This window comes from Sceloporus occidentalis, unplaced genomic scaffold (genome assembly GCF_023333645.1).
Source record: "Sceloporus occidentalis isolate IW3139 unplaced genomic scaffold, rSceOcc1.0.p SCAF_2, whole genome shotgun sequence".
NCBI classification, from domain to species: domain Eukaryota; kingdom Metazoa; phylum Chordata; class Lepidosauria; order Squamata; family Phrynosomatidae; genus Sceloporus; species Sceloporus occidentalis.
Genome location: NW_028316982.1, coordinates 226136959 through 226154891, shown reverse-complemented (window position 1 = coordinate 226154891; position 17933 = coordinate 226136959). Strand labels below are relative to the sequence as shown.

Here is a 17933-nt window from a genome sequence, read left to right as displayed (position 1 = left end):
AGAGGGTAGACAAGTACCAAGAAATGAGGGAGGGAGTAGGAAAAAAACCTCTGTCCCACCCACAGATCTGCTTTGTTCATCAGAGATCTTCCTGCAGTGTCGCAAAGTGTCTTCTGCTTCTTGTTTTCAAAAGCCAAACTGAAGTAATGTGCTATTTTGCATTTTTGTACTTTTCCATCTCTCAAGAGAAACTGCTGAATTTAATTTTAAAAAATGCTCAAAATAAAAGGAGATAAATGTTTGCTTTTTCAAAAATAAAATTTGAAAATTTAGATAGAAAGTTTTGTTATTTTGCAATGTCTTCTTGTGATGTTTTCGATTTTTATAGCACTACTAATAGTGAACTTAGTTTTATTATTATTATTTATACTGGAATAGTAAGCCTGTACTGCAAATAGATCAAGAGAATTAATTTTAGAGCTTCATTTAGTCTAGGCATCACATTTTGCACAAACTCCTTTTTACTTAGGTTATTTTTAGTTTCTTCTGTTGTGAGAGTGTGTGTTTAAGAAGCAAGGGGACATAGGTGAAACATATACTTCTTGGAAAGAATTTTACATAGAAAAAATGCTTAATTTAATTTAATTTAAAATGTACATCTTTATTTTTGCATCTACATAAGGTATAAAACAGCATATTGATTTCAATGGTGTTTAAGCATGACATGAATAGCAGGGATATGAGAGCATTTATATATACACAATCAAAACAACAATTAAAACAAGAGTCTGTAAGATCAGGGCATTAAGAGGCCCATAAATGGCTCTTGCCTCACTCTGTTCTAAAAATCGAGCTGAGGAAATCATATTTTATCATCTCAAGATAAGCAAAGCTCAACAAATAATCAAATGTATTTTCAGATGATTAAATGTGTTTTCTAAAACTCAGGGTTAGAGAGCATTTTGAAATTGAATCTAGGGCATAATAGATGTGACACACAAGAAAGTAAAACTCCTTAGAAGCATTATTTGCAAAACAATGCCATCTATAGGTGGTTGGCTATAACACTATCCTTACAACCCTACAACTATAGTATCATTACCATAAAGGTAGCTGTGTTAATAAAGGGCCTGAATACCCCAAGGCATCAATTCCACTTGGAAGCTAACCAGGGTCAGCCAGGATGGGAGACCACCAATGAATACCAGGTAGTATAAGCTACATTTCAGAGGAAAGAACTAGGAAAACCACCTCTGAGTATTCCTTTCCTAAGAAAAACCCTAGAATCCCATTTTGAGAGAAAAGCAGGATATAAATTCCTTAAATAAATAAATACTCTGTAAAATTTGTGAGGTCGACATAGGTTGACAGGTGACTTGAAGGTACACACACATACACACACAGATATGTTAATCTGTTGCAATAAAACAGCCAAAGAATCTTCGGACATCTTAAAGACTAACATTTTTTTTCATAGCTTTAGTGTTTGGTTGGTAGCAAGGTTTGAATGTTGGACTTTGCCAAGGTTTGTTCAGAGGAGGCATGTCACTGCCATCCTTTGAGGCAGAGAGAGTGTGACTTGCCCAAGGTCACCTAGTGGGTTTCCAAGGCCAAGCTGGGATTTGAACCATGGTCTCCACAATCAGATTCCAACACTGAAACCACTACACCACACTGGTCTCTGCTAGTATATGAGAACTGAGCAAAAAGGAAAAAAGAAAAAGCAGTAAGAACAGAAGAAACTATTAAGAGTACTAAAACAAAGAAAATCACGTATTCTCCTCTATCCCTCCACAGGACTAAGCAGACATAAAGCACTCGTTCCCAGAAAGAGAACTGAGAAAAGGAAACCAAGACTAGGAATTACAACAATCTGATAATGTTCATCAATGCTTCTTACACCATCTTAAGCTGGCATTACACTCACTGCGCAAGGGACCAGTACCATACTTGTGCCAATAGCTGCAGCTGTTTTATTCCCCCTGGCAGCCTGGCACTTGATAGCTTATGTCAGTTTGAATAGCACTGAATAGCACTGTTGCATATGGTAATGTGGATCACCACATTTTAGAAGAAAATGGAGGGGAAAAGGCTTTTCTCCCATTTTCTTTTCCAGTTTTTTTCTGGACCTTCACATCTCCACATCTAGCATCTACCAATAAGCGGCATAAACCACGTTTGCGTAGTTTCCCAGTCTTGGCTGGCATTTCCTAAACCATACCGATAAATAAGGAGAAAAATTTCTAATGTTGTTGTCTGAATGACCCTGAAATAAAACTAACATATTCAAAAGTGATTGTTAAGCATTTCATGGAACTATGAGAAAATGAGAAATAAATGAAATGAAACTTTCCTTTGTAAACCTAAAAGAAACGAACTAATATTAAAAGCAAACAGAAGATTCAGGAGCACAAAAAGGTAAACAAACAACTGTCCTTTTAATAGTAAAGGCTGACCCCTGGTGGCCAACTCTGGGTATAGCTTTAGCAGCCACACAAATCCTCCTTGTTACCAATGAGTAGCAAACACCCGTTGCAAATATAAGTTTGGAAACTCTGGCACGTTACAGGCCGCCGAAAAGCGGCGGCCTGCACCAGCCCCTTTCCCCGGCGGATCGGGGCCTCAGTGGCTAGAGCGGCAGCCGCTGAGGCCCCAATCCGCCGCTTTCCAGGCCGCAGGGAAACGGCAAAAGGCCGCTTCCCCGAGGCCTGGAAAGGGGTGTCCTTGGGGCTTCAAGCCCCAAGGACACCCCGCGGCGGCGGGGAGGAGGAGAAAGGGGTTGCTTGGCCCCTTGCTCCTCTGTGTCACTGGGCGCAGCCATCCAAAAGCTGCGCCCAGCAACGCAAAGTTGGAAGGAGCTCTGAAACGGAGCTCCTTCCGGGGCCGCGGAAAGGGCACACTAGGCGCCCTAGCGCGGCCCCACTACGTCACAACCGTGCCGCCCCGTTTAGAGGTGGTGTGGTCAGGATGTAGTAATGGAGGTGGCTGTGTGGAACGGCCGCCGCCATTTTGTGCGCGCTCCGCGCATCCTAAGATTGGGGGCATCTGGAAAGGACGCCCCTTTGTAACCCTAGCACGCGCAGAGTGCGCACTTTTAGGCCCGCCTGTAACGGGCCTATATTTAGAAAGCAGACATCTTGGTTCTCCCAGAGGTTGATTTGCCTGCTCTAGCCTTTTGTCTGTCATTAAGCTTGACTGCCTCCCTTCATATCTTTCCAAGGCTTACTTCAGTCTACTTCAGTACATCCTAAAGGCATTTTTCACCACCAACTTCATGCAGATAGCAAAAGGAACAAGGTCATTTAAAAAAGCTTCTTAACATCAGTTGCTGGGAGAATAATCAAAGGAGTGCTATTGTGCTCATCGTGTCTTGTCCTTTTTGATTTACACAGGTCTTAAGAAAAAACAGTGCTGGACGAAACAGGCCTATACCTGGAATGACCCTTAGCCTTATAGTAAAATAACCTAAAAGTTAACAAAACTATTATGGCAGGTAAACTTTGGCAGCAAGGTACAAGTCCTGTATCCTGTTGGCAGGGTTTTGTTTGTGTATATCAATGGAGAAAACAATGTAAATAATGTCAAATGGGAAGCATAAAGTCATATTTGCTATAGATGAAGTGAACACTAAAGCTTTCACACAATGCTTTCTGGAAACACAGAGAGATGGGAAAGGGGCATCTTTTAGTTTTAGGAGCGGACCAAAGATGCCCAGCTCTTCCTTCCCTTTGAACTGTAACCAAAGAGAGCGCAGGGGCGCCTTAGGTTGCATCCACACTGCAGAAATAATCCAGGTTGATGCTGCTTTAACCGCCACAGTTCACTGCTACGCCAATTCTGGGAACTGTAGGTCCCAGACACACTGCAGAAACAGCCCGCTTTGAGACCGCTTTAACTGTCCTGGCTCTCCCTGCTAGGGAATCCTGGGAACTGTATTTTTTTTCTGAGACATTTAGCCTTCTGTTGTGCCACAAGAAACTACAATTCCCTGGATTCCCTAGCATTGAGGCAGGGCAGTTATTGTTTCTGCAGTGTGTTTGTGGTGGCGCCAGAGCTCTCTGAAACAGAAGGCTTTAAATGTCTACTACAAAACTACAATTCCCAGAATTCCATAGCACTGAGCTGCGGCTGTTTAAAAAAGGGAATGTCAAACCGGAGGGTGACTAAAATGGTGAAGGGTCTGGAAACTATGCCCTATGAGGACGACTTAGGGAGCTGGGGATGGAGAAGGTTCAGAGGTGATATGACAGAGCCCTGTTTAAATACTTGAAGGGATGTCATACTGAGGAGGGAACAAGCTTGTTTTCTGCTGTTCCAGAGACTAGGACCCAGAACAATGGATGCAAGCTGCAGAAAAAGAGATTCCGCCTCAACATTAGGAGGAACTTCCTGACAGTAAGGGCTGTTCGATAGTGGAACGCACTCCTTCCTCGGAGGGTGATAGAGTCTCCCTCCTTGGAGGTCTTTAAGCAGAGGCTGGATGGCCATCTGTCAATGGGGATGCTTTGATTGAGAGTTCCTGCATGGCAGAATGGGGCTGGACTGGATGGCCTTGCGGTCTCTTCCAACTCTACCATTCTATGATAATAGGTGCAGTTTTAGGAACTCGGCGGAACTATACAGCTCGGTCCCCTGTTTCCTAGCCGGACTTTTTTCCAGACGTACTCCTCGCGCGCGGTGGCGAACGAGGGAGCGGTAAACGTTCTGGGCGGAAGTGAAGGGGAAGGCTCTGACAATTGCGCAGAGAAAACCGGAAGTAGCGTTGCACGCGCGCTTTCTCTTTTTCTGTGTCGTCGCGCCTTGCTCGGTTGCCAAGGTTTCCAGTGGCTGCGCGGGGGGGGGCGGGGCCAAGGGGGCGAGGCTTCCCGTCCGGCGCCGGAAGTACCAGCAGCCGCCGCCGCCGCCGGAGGAGGAGGAAGAAGCAGAAGAAGAGCGCCGCCCCTCCATCTCCTCCTCCATCGTCTCAATCGCTGGCGCCACCGCCGCCGCTGCCATGGCGTCTGCCTGGGCGGGGATGAACGAGCGCGAGCGAGAGGGCTGCCGGGAGCTCCTGGAGCTGCTCCACACCTCCGACTTGCTCGCCCTCACCGACACGGTCACCAACCGCCTCGTGGAGCCCGGCAACCGCAACGGTGAGAGAGCAGAGCAGAGCAGAGGCGAGAAAATGCAGGCCTTGCAGCAGAGCCCCAGCTCAAGCCACCGGGTCACACTCTCTCAGCCTCAGGGGAGGAGGCAGGCCTGAGGCCTCCTTTCGGATGTGGCTTATTTGTTGTGTACATATATATGTGTGTGTGTATAGATAGCTGGATAGATGTAGATATGTACACACACGCATGTATATTCAGATAGATAAATAGATGGATAGATAGGTATGGATACACACACACACATACATATGCTCAGACTGGACAATTGACAGCACAACCACACACCTCACAAAGACACAACAAAACTAATCTCATATACAGTTAAAACACAAATGCTGCACGCAGAGTACTCCCTTCCTTCTTCTCTGGAGTCTTTCCTTGCAAATCTTCCCTTTTGTCATTCTCCTTTGCATCAAACAGTTCCATATATTCCAGGGTTGCTGTTGTTTTAAAAATCTCCTTTGAATGAAGCTTTTGGATGCAGCGCTTGGGGTGTTGAGCTATGACTCCGGAGAGCAGGGTTCGAGTCCCGGCTCAGCCATGGAAACACTCTTTCCCAGCCTCAGGGGAAGGCAGTCCTTTCAGATGTATGTATGTATGTATGTAGATAGATATATAGAGATACTCACACACATATTCGGGCTTCACCCATACAATTGACAGCACAGTCACACACCTCACAAACAAACACAAAACAAAACCAATCTCATATCATGGATAGCCACAGAGTCACACTCTCAGCCTCAGGCGAAGACACACCTTCTTTTGGATGTGGTTTGTGTGTGTGTGTGTGTGTGTGTGTGTATGTCTGTGTGTGATGTAGATAAGGTAGATATAGATATGTACACATACGTATATTCAGACTTTACAGTTACAGTTGACAACGCAGTCACATACACCCTTTTGGATGCAGTGGCTGGAATGGCAGACTATGACTCCGGAGAGCAGGGTTTGAGTCCCAGCTCTGCCATGGAAACCCCACCGAGTCACACTCTCTCAGCCTCAGGAGAAGACAGTCCTCCTTTTAGATGTGGCGGGTTGGTTTTGTTTTGTTTTTGTGTAAAAAAAACACATCTAAATAGGTTCAGACTTCACACTTGACTGCTGGAATTCTGTTCTCTGGCATTGTTTTACTTTGCTTCATTCTTTACATCCTTTGTTACATGCCCCTAAATTTTACCCTCGGTTTATCCACAGGCCATATCAAAGTCCATCATTTTGGCCCCCAAATCTGCCCTCGATTTATACATGAGGTCGACTTATAGTCAAGGATATATGGTAATGATCCTTAGAGGGGAAAGGCCAATTAGTTCTTGATTGAAAACCCAGTTAAGGGTTTTCCTGGGATATGTGTCATTGACTGTAAATAGCATATGGAATACCTTCCCATCAGAAACCATGAGACATAGGTCTGTGGTACACACTGGGAAAAGAGGTTCTCTGTATGTCTTTAGTAGGACAAATGCCACTGGATTTCATTCCAGAGTTACTAAACCATTCAAGCCAGAATCCCTATCATCATTTTTTACTTCCTCCTGTATTGAGATAACCCTCTACTACCTGTTAAAACTCACTTTAGATTAAGCTAGGGCAGTGGTGGCAAATGATAATAATCAAAAAATGTTCTTTGAGGTTTTTCAAATGAATTACATATACAGTCAGCCCTCCATATCCACAGATTTTTTTTATCCACAGATTCAAGCATCCACAATTTCAAATTATTTTAAAAGTATATAAGTTCCAAAAAGCAAACCTTGCATTTGCCATTTTATATAAGGGATACCATTTTACTATTCCTTTGTATTTAATGGGACTTGAACATCCACGGATTTTGGTATCAATGGGGGTCCTGGAACCAAATTCCAGTGTATACCAAGTGCCCAGTGTACACTCAAGGAAATGGCAAATTCTCCTGTGTAATGTTGAGTTCAAGCAACGTTTCTCTTTCTGACTTCATTTTCAGAAGCCATACATGCCATCTTACTATACAGCCAAAGTGCCGAAGAGCTGCTGAAGAGAAAGAAAGTATTTCGAGAGGTAATCTTCAAGTACTTGGCAACAAAAGGAGTTGTAGTGCCTCCTTCTTCTGAAAAACACCAACTTGTTAGTCGTGCAAAACAGTACTGGTGCGGACAGCTGAAAAATTGTGCCTCGGATGAAAAATGTTCTGAGCCCAACGTAGAGGTAAGACTTAACTGTTTCATGGTACTTAGAAATCCAAAAGATTATTTCTTTTTACAATTATAGTTGCTTGTTCACATATTAAATTAACTGTTCAAATTGTTCTGCTTCTGACATATTCTTCAATTAGAAGCGTGTCATGTAGCATTTTTGTACAGCAGAACCACAGGACTAAAAATATGCCTTCCTGTCTGTCTCTCTCACATTCTTAATGCAGTGGTCCCTTGCCTTATGTGGGGATCCGTTCCCCGTTTGCAGTGTGGTGCATGTGCCATTTAGGAAATGGTGCGGGGCTTTCAGCATAAGCTGAAAGCCACGTAAAAGGCGCCCACGTATGATGCGACGCACTGTACTTTGGATATGGTAGAATGGTTCATTTCTAAATAAGGCAGAAGTTTCTGTGAGTGATCTTTGTGGGAACCTGACACATACTGGGAATTGTGAAGGCTCTTGAATCCTGCTGCTGCCTCCATGTGAGGGTTCTTGAATTCCCCTCTTGCTTCTGCCTGCATTGGATGGGAGCCCTTGAGACCACCTAGATGAACTGAGCTGCCACCATCTACTGATTTGACTCTCCCTGCTTGAAGGCACACAACAACAACAACAACAATTTCCCTAGTAACTCAAGGAAGTTACTTACTTTAGGGGTTACTTTCCATCTCCAACATTGCACAGATTTCTTTCTCCCAAATCTGCTGAGGAAGTAAACCTAGTAAAAGTTACATGAAGGCATGTGAGAGATGGAGAATTACTTTTAAAGAAAATGCATTGGTCTAAGCAACAAATCTCCATTATCAAAAGGTATCTTTCTTTGTGAAGAGCCACCTAAGCAAACGTAGCAGTTACAAATTACAGAACAGATTGTATCATTTCAATCAAGTCGGTAAAATAAAAGTCCCTGATGTGACTGATACATTCTCTGTTATACTTACAGATCAAATGGGATTTGTAGTCCTTGGTGTTTTGGGGGGTGGTAGCTCAGAGTGAACACTTCCCCAGATGGAACAGGAGCGCTTTCCTCCTACCACCCCCATGCTTCCCTTTGTTAGAGTTTTCCCGCCTCATGGTCACTTGAAGTGTTTTATAGCCTGTGCTGAAAAAGGCTTGCACTTCTGTCCAGCTGGCCATCTCACTGGACTCTCTCACCACTGCTGTGAGGCTGAACCCAGTTAAAATGCAACTTAATCTCATCACATAATTTGTTACCTGGAAAGAAGGCTGCTGGTGCTGCCTAGATAAGGGGAAAACTCAATATCACAGGAGGCCTGTGAAAATATAGATTTAGTCTTTAGAAAAGTAATCTGGGTGTTCTCTCAGCTATGGAAAAATTAAGTTGATCTCAGTCAGCTCTCTATACAGTTTCTTTTTCGTTGTCTAGCAAATGGAAATTCTTTTTCCAGTGCATCTGGAATTTAATAAATCTGATTCCTTGGGGCAGAGGGAGTCCTAAAGTGCCTGCTCTCCTTTTTTGGACAGGAAAGGAGTATTAGGGTAAAAAAAAGGAAGTTATCTGGAGCAGAAGTCTATTCTTGTTGAAATTATGAGAGAATTAACAAAAAGGTAAAACTAATTACACCGAATAAAATATTAAACTAATTATTCCAGTCTGGAGCATGGGATTGGACTGGATGACAGTTGTGATCTCTTCAAACTCTCTGATTCTGTGATTCTAATGTTATTCAAGCAAATGAAAAAATATTTTTTCCTAGCACACTCATAGTACTAATCAGCGACTCATTATTACCGCACTGAGTAGACAGTAATGAAAGGTTTCAGGAGTCACATACAGCTGTGTATCATGTTCCTTGAACAACCACCCTCCGGCATACTTCAAAATTAAAAGGACATTTTTCATAAAGTTAACTTTTTTTAACTTTGTTTTTGGGAATTATCTTTTGGAGAATTTTTAATATCTTTTGTAATGGGTTTTGTTGATGTCAAAAGAGGCAATATTGACACATTTGGAAAACTGAACACTTTTTTGTATTCTTAGCACATTTAGGTACATCACTCAATCTAGCTGTGCATTATCCCATTCTTCAGAGATCACACCTGTTTTACTTGGCATCCCATGTAAAAGCACCTACCAGTATCTTTTTTCTACTTAAAAATCTCTACTGGGTATGGGGGGGCGGTAGGTCTAGGGTTTGATTTTTAACTCTATTGTAATTGATGTATTTTATTGTTGTAACCCGCCCGGATTCTTCGTGATTGGGCGGGCTATAAATAAATCTTTATTATTATATTGTTATTACTTTGTTTTGCAGCAGCCTCAAGGAGAAGGAAAACAAGGAGATAAACAAGAACCTGACAAGGAGTGCTACAGTCTGGGAGAGGAGTTTTGTCAATGGTTCTTTGAAATTCTGAACTCTCAGAACCCATTGATTGGACAATCACAAGATGAATGGGGACCACAACACTTTTGGGATGACGCAGTACTAAAGTTTTGTTACAATACTTCAGAACAAAACATAGAAGAGTACTTGGGTGCAGAATTGGTGAGCCTTCGCTTATTGTCCTTGGTGAGAGAAGAATACCTTTTTCTGAACCCCAATTTGAATGCTGGTGGCCTGAGGTGCGCAGTTTCACAACATGGGTTAGTTGTTGTGGCAGTAGCTGGCACCGTTCATAGAAACACTTGCTGTTTAGGAGTCTTTGAACAAATCTTCGGACTCATCCGCTGCCCGTTTAGGGAAAATACATGGAAAATCAAGTTTGTGAATCTAAAGATTGTTGGTCAGAATGCCATGGAACCTGGGACTGAAATAGAAAGACCTTGCATAAAATATGAGCAAGAGGAACTCCAGGAATTCTATGTGCCCAAGGATGTTGCCTTGATTGAACCTCAAAAATTCTGAGCACTTTGTTTGCAAAACTGAAGGAGGAAAGTTTGTGTCCCTTTGAAAATACAGCAAATGAGCAAACTTGAGCATTCAAATAAGTTGTTTGCTTGTGTTTCTTGAGTCAGATTTTCTGACTGGGTGACAAAGTAAAAGAATTTTCTAAATTAGGGAGTGGCAGCTGATGATTGGTGAACTGGCTCGTTCTGTCATATTGTTTCCTAGTCCAAATGTAAGAAATGAGAAAAGGCCAGGGAATGCTCAAATTCTCTTCATTTACCCACACATTTTTTCTCTTGACCTTATTTCCCTCACTGTTGAGAGACTAGGGGCTAGATGGAAATAAGCAAACCCAAATGAGAAAGATGAACAACTGAAGAAGAAACATTTTGCTAACTTCTGGTTCTCTTCGTTGGACTGGGAGGAATTTGAGATTTGAAGGGAGAGGCCTCTACTTCAGAGGTGGGCAATTTATGGCACTTTAGATGCTAATGCATTGCAACTTCATCCACTCCGGGGTTTTCACATTGAAAACTGAAGTGGGCTACTTTAATGGTTATTTAAAAGAAAAAATTTCACCGGGTATGTTTGGTAACATATCCAGGTAACAGGCAGCATCTGCAGAAATTACTCTCTTCTACACAACCATTAAAGGTACAGGAGCCATCCTCAGCTTTCACCCTGGCCACCCTAATCCAACCCAGGCAACATAGTCAGTGGTGAAGGAGAATATAATATCTTAAGGACCATGCTTTGCCAACCCTGGGCCTATAGAAATGCAAGACTGTCTTTTGCCAAAGACTACATATGTCTTAGTTATGAGTTTGGTGGAGGCATTTTCTCATAGAGTATGTCCTCCACTGTAAAGACTTTTTAGTGTAGCAAACCACACTATTAGTCCAGTACTATTAGTTAGGAATGGTTTCTGTTGCCTTTTTTGATATGCACATGTCACTTAGAATTTTTTGTTTTTTTAAAAAAATTAAGCTGTAATTAAAACGGACATTGATCCCAGTATAGTTACTATTTACTTAATTTATTTAAAAGATTACTTTAAAAAGTTGTTCTAAATTTTTCACAGATCCTAAATCTCAGGGTGGAAGAAAACAATTTAATTTATAGATTGGTTTTTATTATATTAGTGACTCTGTTAGATAGTCACAGCCTTTAAGAACTTCTTTGATCCTCTGTTTAAAGTTATAACTATTCCATTAAACAAAAAGGAAGTGTGACAAGCTCTGAAACAGATTGATTTCACTTCTACTGTCACCCATGTTGAAATTATGGATCTTCCATGTTTTACTTGTTCAATACAGTTGCTGCTTTATGTGACTATTCACACATGCATCTCCCACTATTTTACTAAAAAAAGTGAAACTGGGGAAAGGGAATATTATTTGGGACAGCTATGTCATTAAACATCTCAGCAATTTCTAATTTTTTTCTTAATGCTTGGGGTTATTGTGGATAAAACAGTTTTAGGATTACATTCTTTTTTCCCTTTCAGTTAACAATAAACCTTTAAAGCTATGATTCACCTTAATTTTATTATTCCCTAAATGTAAGCAACATTTGAAAGTCCAGACGTTATTGAAATGTTGAGCTCTGTTTTTTGAAATTATACATCAAAGAGCGGGCCCTATTTATTTCTTTGTCAGAAAAAGAACTACCATATATACTCGAGCATAAGTTGAGAAATTTATGCCCAGAAATTGACCCTAAAATCTGGGGTCAAATTATATACGGGTCAATACAGTCACCATGGGTTAAGATTGACTGCAGGGCAGTTAACAACAACTACAAACAGTAATATTGCTTTAAAAAGCAGCCCTGATGCCCCACTCTCCATGCCTCCGCAGTGATTGTTGAAAGAGATGTGTGTGGTGATTCCCTTCTCAATCTGATCTCCAAACCATTTTCTCTCCACCTGCAGCCTGATCTCCAAACCTTTCTTTCCTTCTCCTTCTCCTTTCATTCCCCATTTTCCCTCCACTTGCAACCCGATCTTACAACTTTTGCTTCTCATTCTCTTCTTTCTCCTTACATTTTCCCATTTTCCCTCTACTTGAAACCCGATCTGAAAAGCCATGATTTGGACCCTAAAACCTTCCCTCGATGTATGCATGAGGTCAATTTGTACACAAGTATATATGGTAATTGCCAAACAAAAATGGCAGTATTCTTAAAACAAAACAAAAAGGTAAAACATACATATAGTTGAAAGAATTAAAGCAAAAGAAGATGGATATGTTTTATTTCATGAACAAGTTGGATGAGGTCAATGTATTTATAATTATACTTTGCTGTTTTTACATGCACAAAAATCATAATCTTTACAGCCATAGTTGTCAACCTCTGGTCTTAAATGATGTGGATTTATTAAATTATGCATTTCAGTAATTTCTGTCATTTTCATATACATGTGCAAGGAAATTTTGTCCTGGCTGAATCTTTATATGAGATGGTTGAAGTATGATATGGACAACTGCATGTACATCTCAAAGCTTACCTCACATCTAGACTCACTTAGTATTTCTGTAGACCTTCAGAGAGTTCAGAGAGAGTACACAGCCTTTCTGTAATCCTAACAAAACTTTTTATAAAATAGGCCAGAATTATCTAAGTGAGGACAGGGCTAAGGCTGAGAGGAGGTAGCTTTAAGAAAGCCACTGAGAAATTAATAACAGAGGTGATACTGAAAATATAGCAATCCTATTTCACAGCTCTATCACCAGCATCATTCTAATAAACTCATAACTCAGTTTAATATTTCTAACTTCTGATACAAAAATTCAGAAAGAAATGTCAGCAGAATATTTGGCAGCAGCACATCAAGCAGGGCCATCAAAACAGCTAGAGGGGGTTCGGCAATACTTTGCACACCCTTCTTTTTGAATAGGAAGAACCAAATCTGTAATCATTAAGTGGAAAGTTTATCACTTCTGTATAGAAAGCTACACCTATGAAGCTTTATAACATGGTTCTGTAATAATATTTGTGGAATGTGTTAGTTCCAGTTTCACCAGGAAGGGACATAAGATTACTTTCAACCAGTGGGAGAAATAGCTGATCATTCAGAGTGCAAAATGCAAGAATAATGCAGCTATAAATGTAAAGCAGCGGGTGAAACAGATCGCCCAAAAAAGGTGGATTGGGGCTGCCCTGGAGCCACTCTTCCATGAGCCACGGCAGACAGATGCGCGCATACCCAATCTGCCTAGCTGCTGCGGTTCCAGACAGCGCTCCGAAAAGGAGCAGCCCTTGTCAGAGCAGCTTTTTCTGGGTTAGGGCGGCTTCCACAAGTGCGTCAAGTATTATGCCTGTCTGTTTTGCCCCATAACACTTTTTTTTTGGCTCACTTTAACTATTTTTCTCTCCTGTGGTGAAGATTTATAATGAAGCTAGTAGTAACTGCAGGTAAGCACGTCTCATTTTTGAAGTATGTATGCTTGTACATAAAATTACACACAAACACATTTTGATTTCAATGTTGTTTCCAAACCTGCATAAATGTACCTGGGAATAAATCCCATGAGCCTAATAGGATATATGAGTTAGCATAGTAATTATGTGAAATAGTATTTTTTATGGTAAGACATAGGACAAACTTTTTATTATACCTCGATTTAGAATCTGATAGACCACCAGTGAATACCAGGTAGTGGTAGGCTATATTTTAGAAGGAGGAACTGGCAAAACTGCCTTTGAGCATTCCTTACTTGAGAAAATCCTATGAAAATCATAGGACAGAAGAAGCTGCTCTAGATAAGCTATTCCTTGTTTTGACCTATATCAGCCATTGGCTCTATGACCAGTGTTGTGGAATGCTGGAAGGTGGAAACCAAAACATTGGAGAGAATGATTTGTAAAACATGGATAATTTGTGGGATTTCTGTATGATTTCAATTACAATGATTATTGTCATCCAAATGATGTGTGTTGTACTTCCCCTTACAAAATCACGAAGCACAACTACTTTGCTAATATTTTACAGTGGGCACTTTACATTATTACATGTGCATTATGGACTGTTTATCCTAATGAGCTCTCAAAAGAAGGACAAGATTTTCGCTCCTGGCCTGTGGAAGACTGGTGCCTTTGGATCAATTGTCATATAGGTGGCGTAAAGAAGAGTTTCTGCTGCTGGGTTACTTTCTCTGGGTTCTAATGCTGCATCATTGGAGCAAGTGACCACAGCCTGTAGCCTGATGTGCACAGTAAACACAAGTTTTGAAGAAGCCTTTGTAAGGCTTGTTGCCACCACCACCACTGATAAGTGCAGGGTAATCATACTGTCTTGTAGTTTTCTTAGAATCATAAAATCAGAGTTGGAAGAGACCACAAGGGCTATCCAGTGCAATTCCCTCTGGAAACTTGATGAGAATATGAGGCAAGTTCTGTCTGCAACAATGCCATCAGTGTCTCTTTTGGCTGATGATGTGTGGGAGTCTGTTTTCTTCCTTGGAATCCCAAAATTGGGTGCAAAGAGAGATAATGGTTCTATTTCTTTTCTTGCAGTGTATATATTAGTCATACAGGTGTGGTACAGACTCTGCAAATGCACTGTGCTGGCGCTGATTTTACGGTTAGGGACCATGCTGCAACCGCATGGTCCCTAACCCTAGCATGGCGCCATTATGACAAGTGACGCGGTGTCCACACGTTACATGTTGCTTACGTAACTAGTGCGCCATTGGCGCACTCATTACATCCGCTGAGCAGCACAAAAAGAACCCTTTTTTTCAGGGCTCTTTTTACTCCGGATGGACGCCGCGCAGTCTGGAGGTTGCGGCGTCCCTCTGGAGGGAAAAAGGCTGCCGGCAGGCCGCCCTTTGGGGGTGGTCTGTCCTGTGCCATAGTGAAGAAATCTTCAGGCCAGGATCATGAAACCTAAAACATTTAGGCCAGAAAAAAATATATCCTCAGAGCCATAGAATACTTGTGTGATCTACAGCAGCACTGGTTTTGAAAGTATGCACCTGGGAAATGTGCATATAAGACACCTACAGAGAATGGCTTTAGATAAAAATGTGTTGCAATTTTAGATATTTTATAAACTGAGAGAGAAACTGATGATCCCCCCCCCCCTTAAATGAATTGTACCCTAATGGCAGCCTCTTATTACAAATAAAGGCATGTGCGTGTCTTATGATGGAGGTATTATCTGCCCATAGGGCAAAGTCTTGTTAAATTCATGCATTGTAATGAAAAGGAGAACAGGAGAGCTAACAAGCAGAGTGAAAAAGATAGAATGGGAAAAAAGCAGACACTTTCCTTTGCAGGGCAAGAAGTGCTGCTCTTGTCAGTTCATCAATAATGCAAGTGCTGGATATTTCCCGGGGCTCGATTACCTCTACAGATGAAGCAGTTGGAGACAATTCATGTGCCATTGATAAAAATCTGAACCCAGCCTGGCTGTTTTTCAAGAGCTGCCCCTATTTCAAGTGGGTAAAAAAAAATGTCAAGCTGAGATTTTGGGATTGGAGTGGTGGCGGTGGTGACGAATTGTGTGTGTGTGAATGTGAATGTAACCTGTACTGTTGCTGGGGTCATGCAGGGAAGTGTTATCCATGGCAGCTGTCAGAGAGAGCTGGCTGGCAACAGAATTTCAACTGACTTGTTAACAAACACATCTCTGAGAGTCAGGATCCCTGTAGGCTTAGGAGCTCAGCCTAGAATATAGAGCATTGTGCTGGCAAAAGAATTGCTCTCCTTTCACCTGATGGTGTATCTTAACAATCATGTTGACAGTGAGATTGAAAGAGGAATTGCTTTCTTTCAGCACCTGTCTCCCTATCTTTACATCATCTCCAAGTAAGATATTTCTTTAGCTGCTCGAAGCATGAAGCAAGAACTGGAGCAAGAGTCAATTTTGTTAAGCTAAAAGTAGCAGGAAATATTTTTTACGGGAAAGGTTAATTTAGTTTAGCCTAGTGCCAGACTTGGCGCTGGGTCACACAGACAGGTGTATGCCTTGGCCATCCAGTTACTGCACACATGGTTGAGTGTGTGAATTGCTTCTATTAAAAAAAGTATTTAACACGAATGTGATCAAAACTGGTCTAAAATGAAAGGAGGCGTACAACAGCGTTACACAATGGTGGTCCTTGGACTGGTCCTCATTCATAAGCCATTGGCTGTTGATTTATGGAGGCTTCTGGGGGGGAAACAGCTGTAGCCAATGAGGGCTAATATACTACTGGTTCCTGCTATTTTAGGGGGGAAATACCCTATTCTCTTAGGGCAGATTACTGAAGAAGTCAAATGAGATCTAGGTTTGGTAGAGGGAAGGAGGAGGTAACAAATTAAATATTGGAACAATCTTTTCCATGCCTACTCAGAAATAAGTCCTAGAGTGATCAGTGGGCCTTACTCCCCAGGAGTGATCTGGCCACCTCAAGCAGCTACAAATTGTGCTGCTTACTCTAGATGGCCCTTCCACATCCTCATCCTTCTAGCCCCTTTGGCCTTAAGTTGCCTTGCCATGTTCTCCACTGTAGCTTGTTAACCTGTTTAGCTTCCCTCCCCACCCCCACCCCCCAGAAAAGAAGATGACATTACACAAAGACTTATAGGCTTTAGGTGGTGCGTCTATGTAGATGGCGGAATTAGGGTAGTACGCAAGCTGGGAGGAGAATCAAGGTGATGGGAGCGGAGAGGAGGATGGCATCAGAAAGTTTAGAGGGGAATTAGCGTTACTCCCATTTCAAACAGTATGAGGGCTCAGAGTGTTGCTGATATTCCCCAAACAGGAGACTTAGAACTGTAGCCTAACTGACCTAGTCTAGATGACATTTAGTCATGTACTGTAGTCTTAAATTCAAATGTGAAATTGCTGATTTTGTGGCAAAAATAGTCAATTTTCTGAAGAACCGAAAGAAGTGGTTTAAGGTTGACTTTGAAGAGGAGGATGGTGGAGGCTAGCAATTACAGGGTAGTTAACATCTATTCCTCTAAAATGATGTATAGCAGAAAAATAAAAACAGAATTATTCTGTATGTTAAGGCTGTTTGCCCACCTACAATATGAATTCACAAGGTGGGTTCTGCAAAAATGGAAATTTGATTTAACTTCCTTAAAAGATAGACCCTTGATAGTCTTTCATGCATCCTGGTTTGGAGGGAGTAGAAGGGAGATCAAGCCTCTCCCAGAATAGGCTGAAAGGGCTGAGCTCCCCCCCCCCCCCCCGCTTTCCAAAGAATCTGACAAAAATGGATCAGTAAGACTTGCGTAGTTGAACCTCCTCTTGCATTATCAATCAGAAGTGAATTAAATGATAAAGCACTAAAATGACAGTGATTGTCACTGAGCCCTTCTAGGAATAATAAAAACAGCCTGCAATGTATTTTATGTGTACTTTCCTCTTATGCTACAGTAGTTCTGCATGCACATTGTGCTTGTAACAGAGTTCATATTTAAGGATACTTGAATGATAATGCGCTAATCTTGAGCCTCCCTACTTAAACCTTTGAAACAGTTCTGGGGTGTTACCAGGTATACTGTCAGAGCACATGAATGAATTCATACATGCTGTCAGTATACCTGACTATTGGCGAACTTGTAACTTTGGTAATAGTGTGTCTTGGGCAAATTGGACTCAGTAGATCATATCCACATAGAGTGCTCCCAAACGTGTCAAGACATACACATTAGCTGCTTTGGGGAATGGTGTGCATCACAGTAAGGCTTCATAAATGAAAACAGTACATGCAAAATACAAATAAATGCTTAATGGAGCACAGTTAGAGAGGCTTATTGTACAGAGGCTGTAAACTGGAATAGTGTCAGAATCACAGTGCCTTTGGCTGCAGTTCCATCATTATGG

General features: G+C 41.7%; 1 protein-coding gene across 1 annotated transcript; it reads left to right on the top strand.

The window, feature by feature from the left end:
• Positions 1-4847: 4847 nt before the first annotated feature.
• Positions 4848-14014, top strand: CUNH3orf38 (chromosome unknown C3orf38 homolog). Its single transcript, XM_089512288.1, has 3 exons — positions 4848-5072; positions 7051-7271; positions 9536-14014. Exons 1-3 carry the CDS (start codon positions 4934-4936, stop codon positions 10124-10126), a joined length of 951 nt encoding a protein of 316 aa, XP_089368414.1. The 5' UTR covers positions 4848-4933; the 3' UTR covers positions 10127-14014.
• Positions 14015-17933: the final 3919 nt, after the last annotated feature.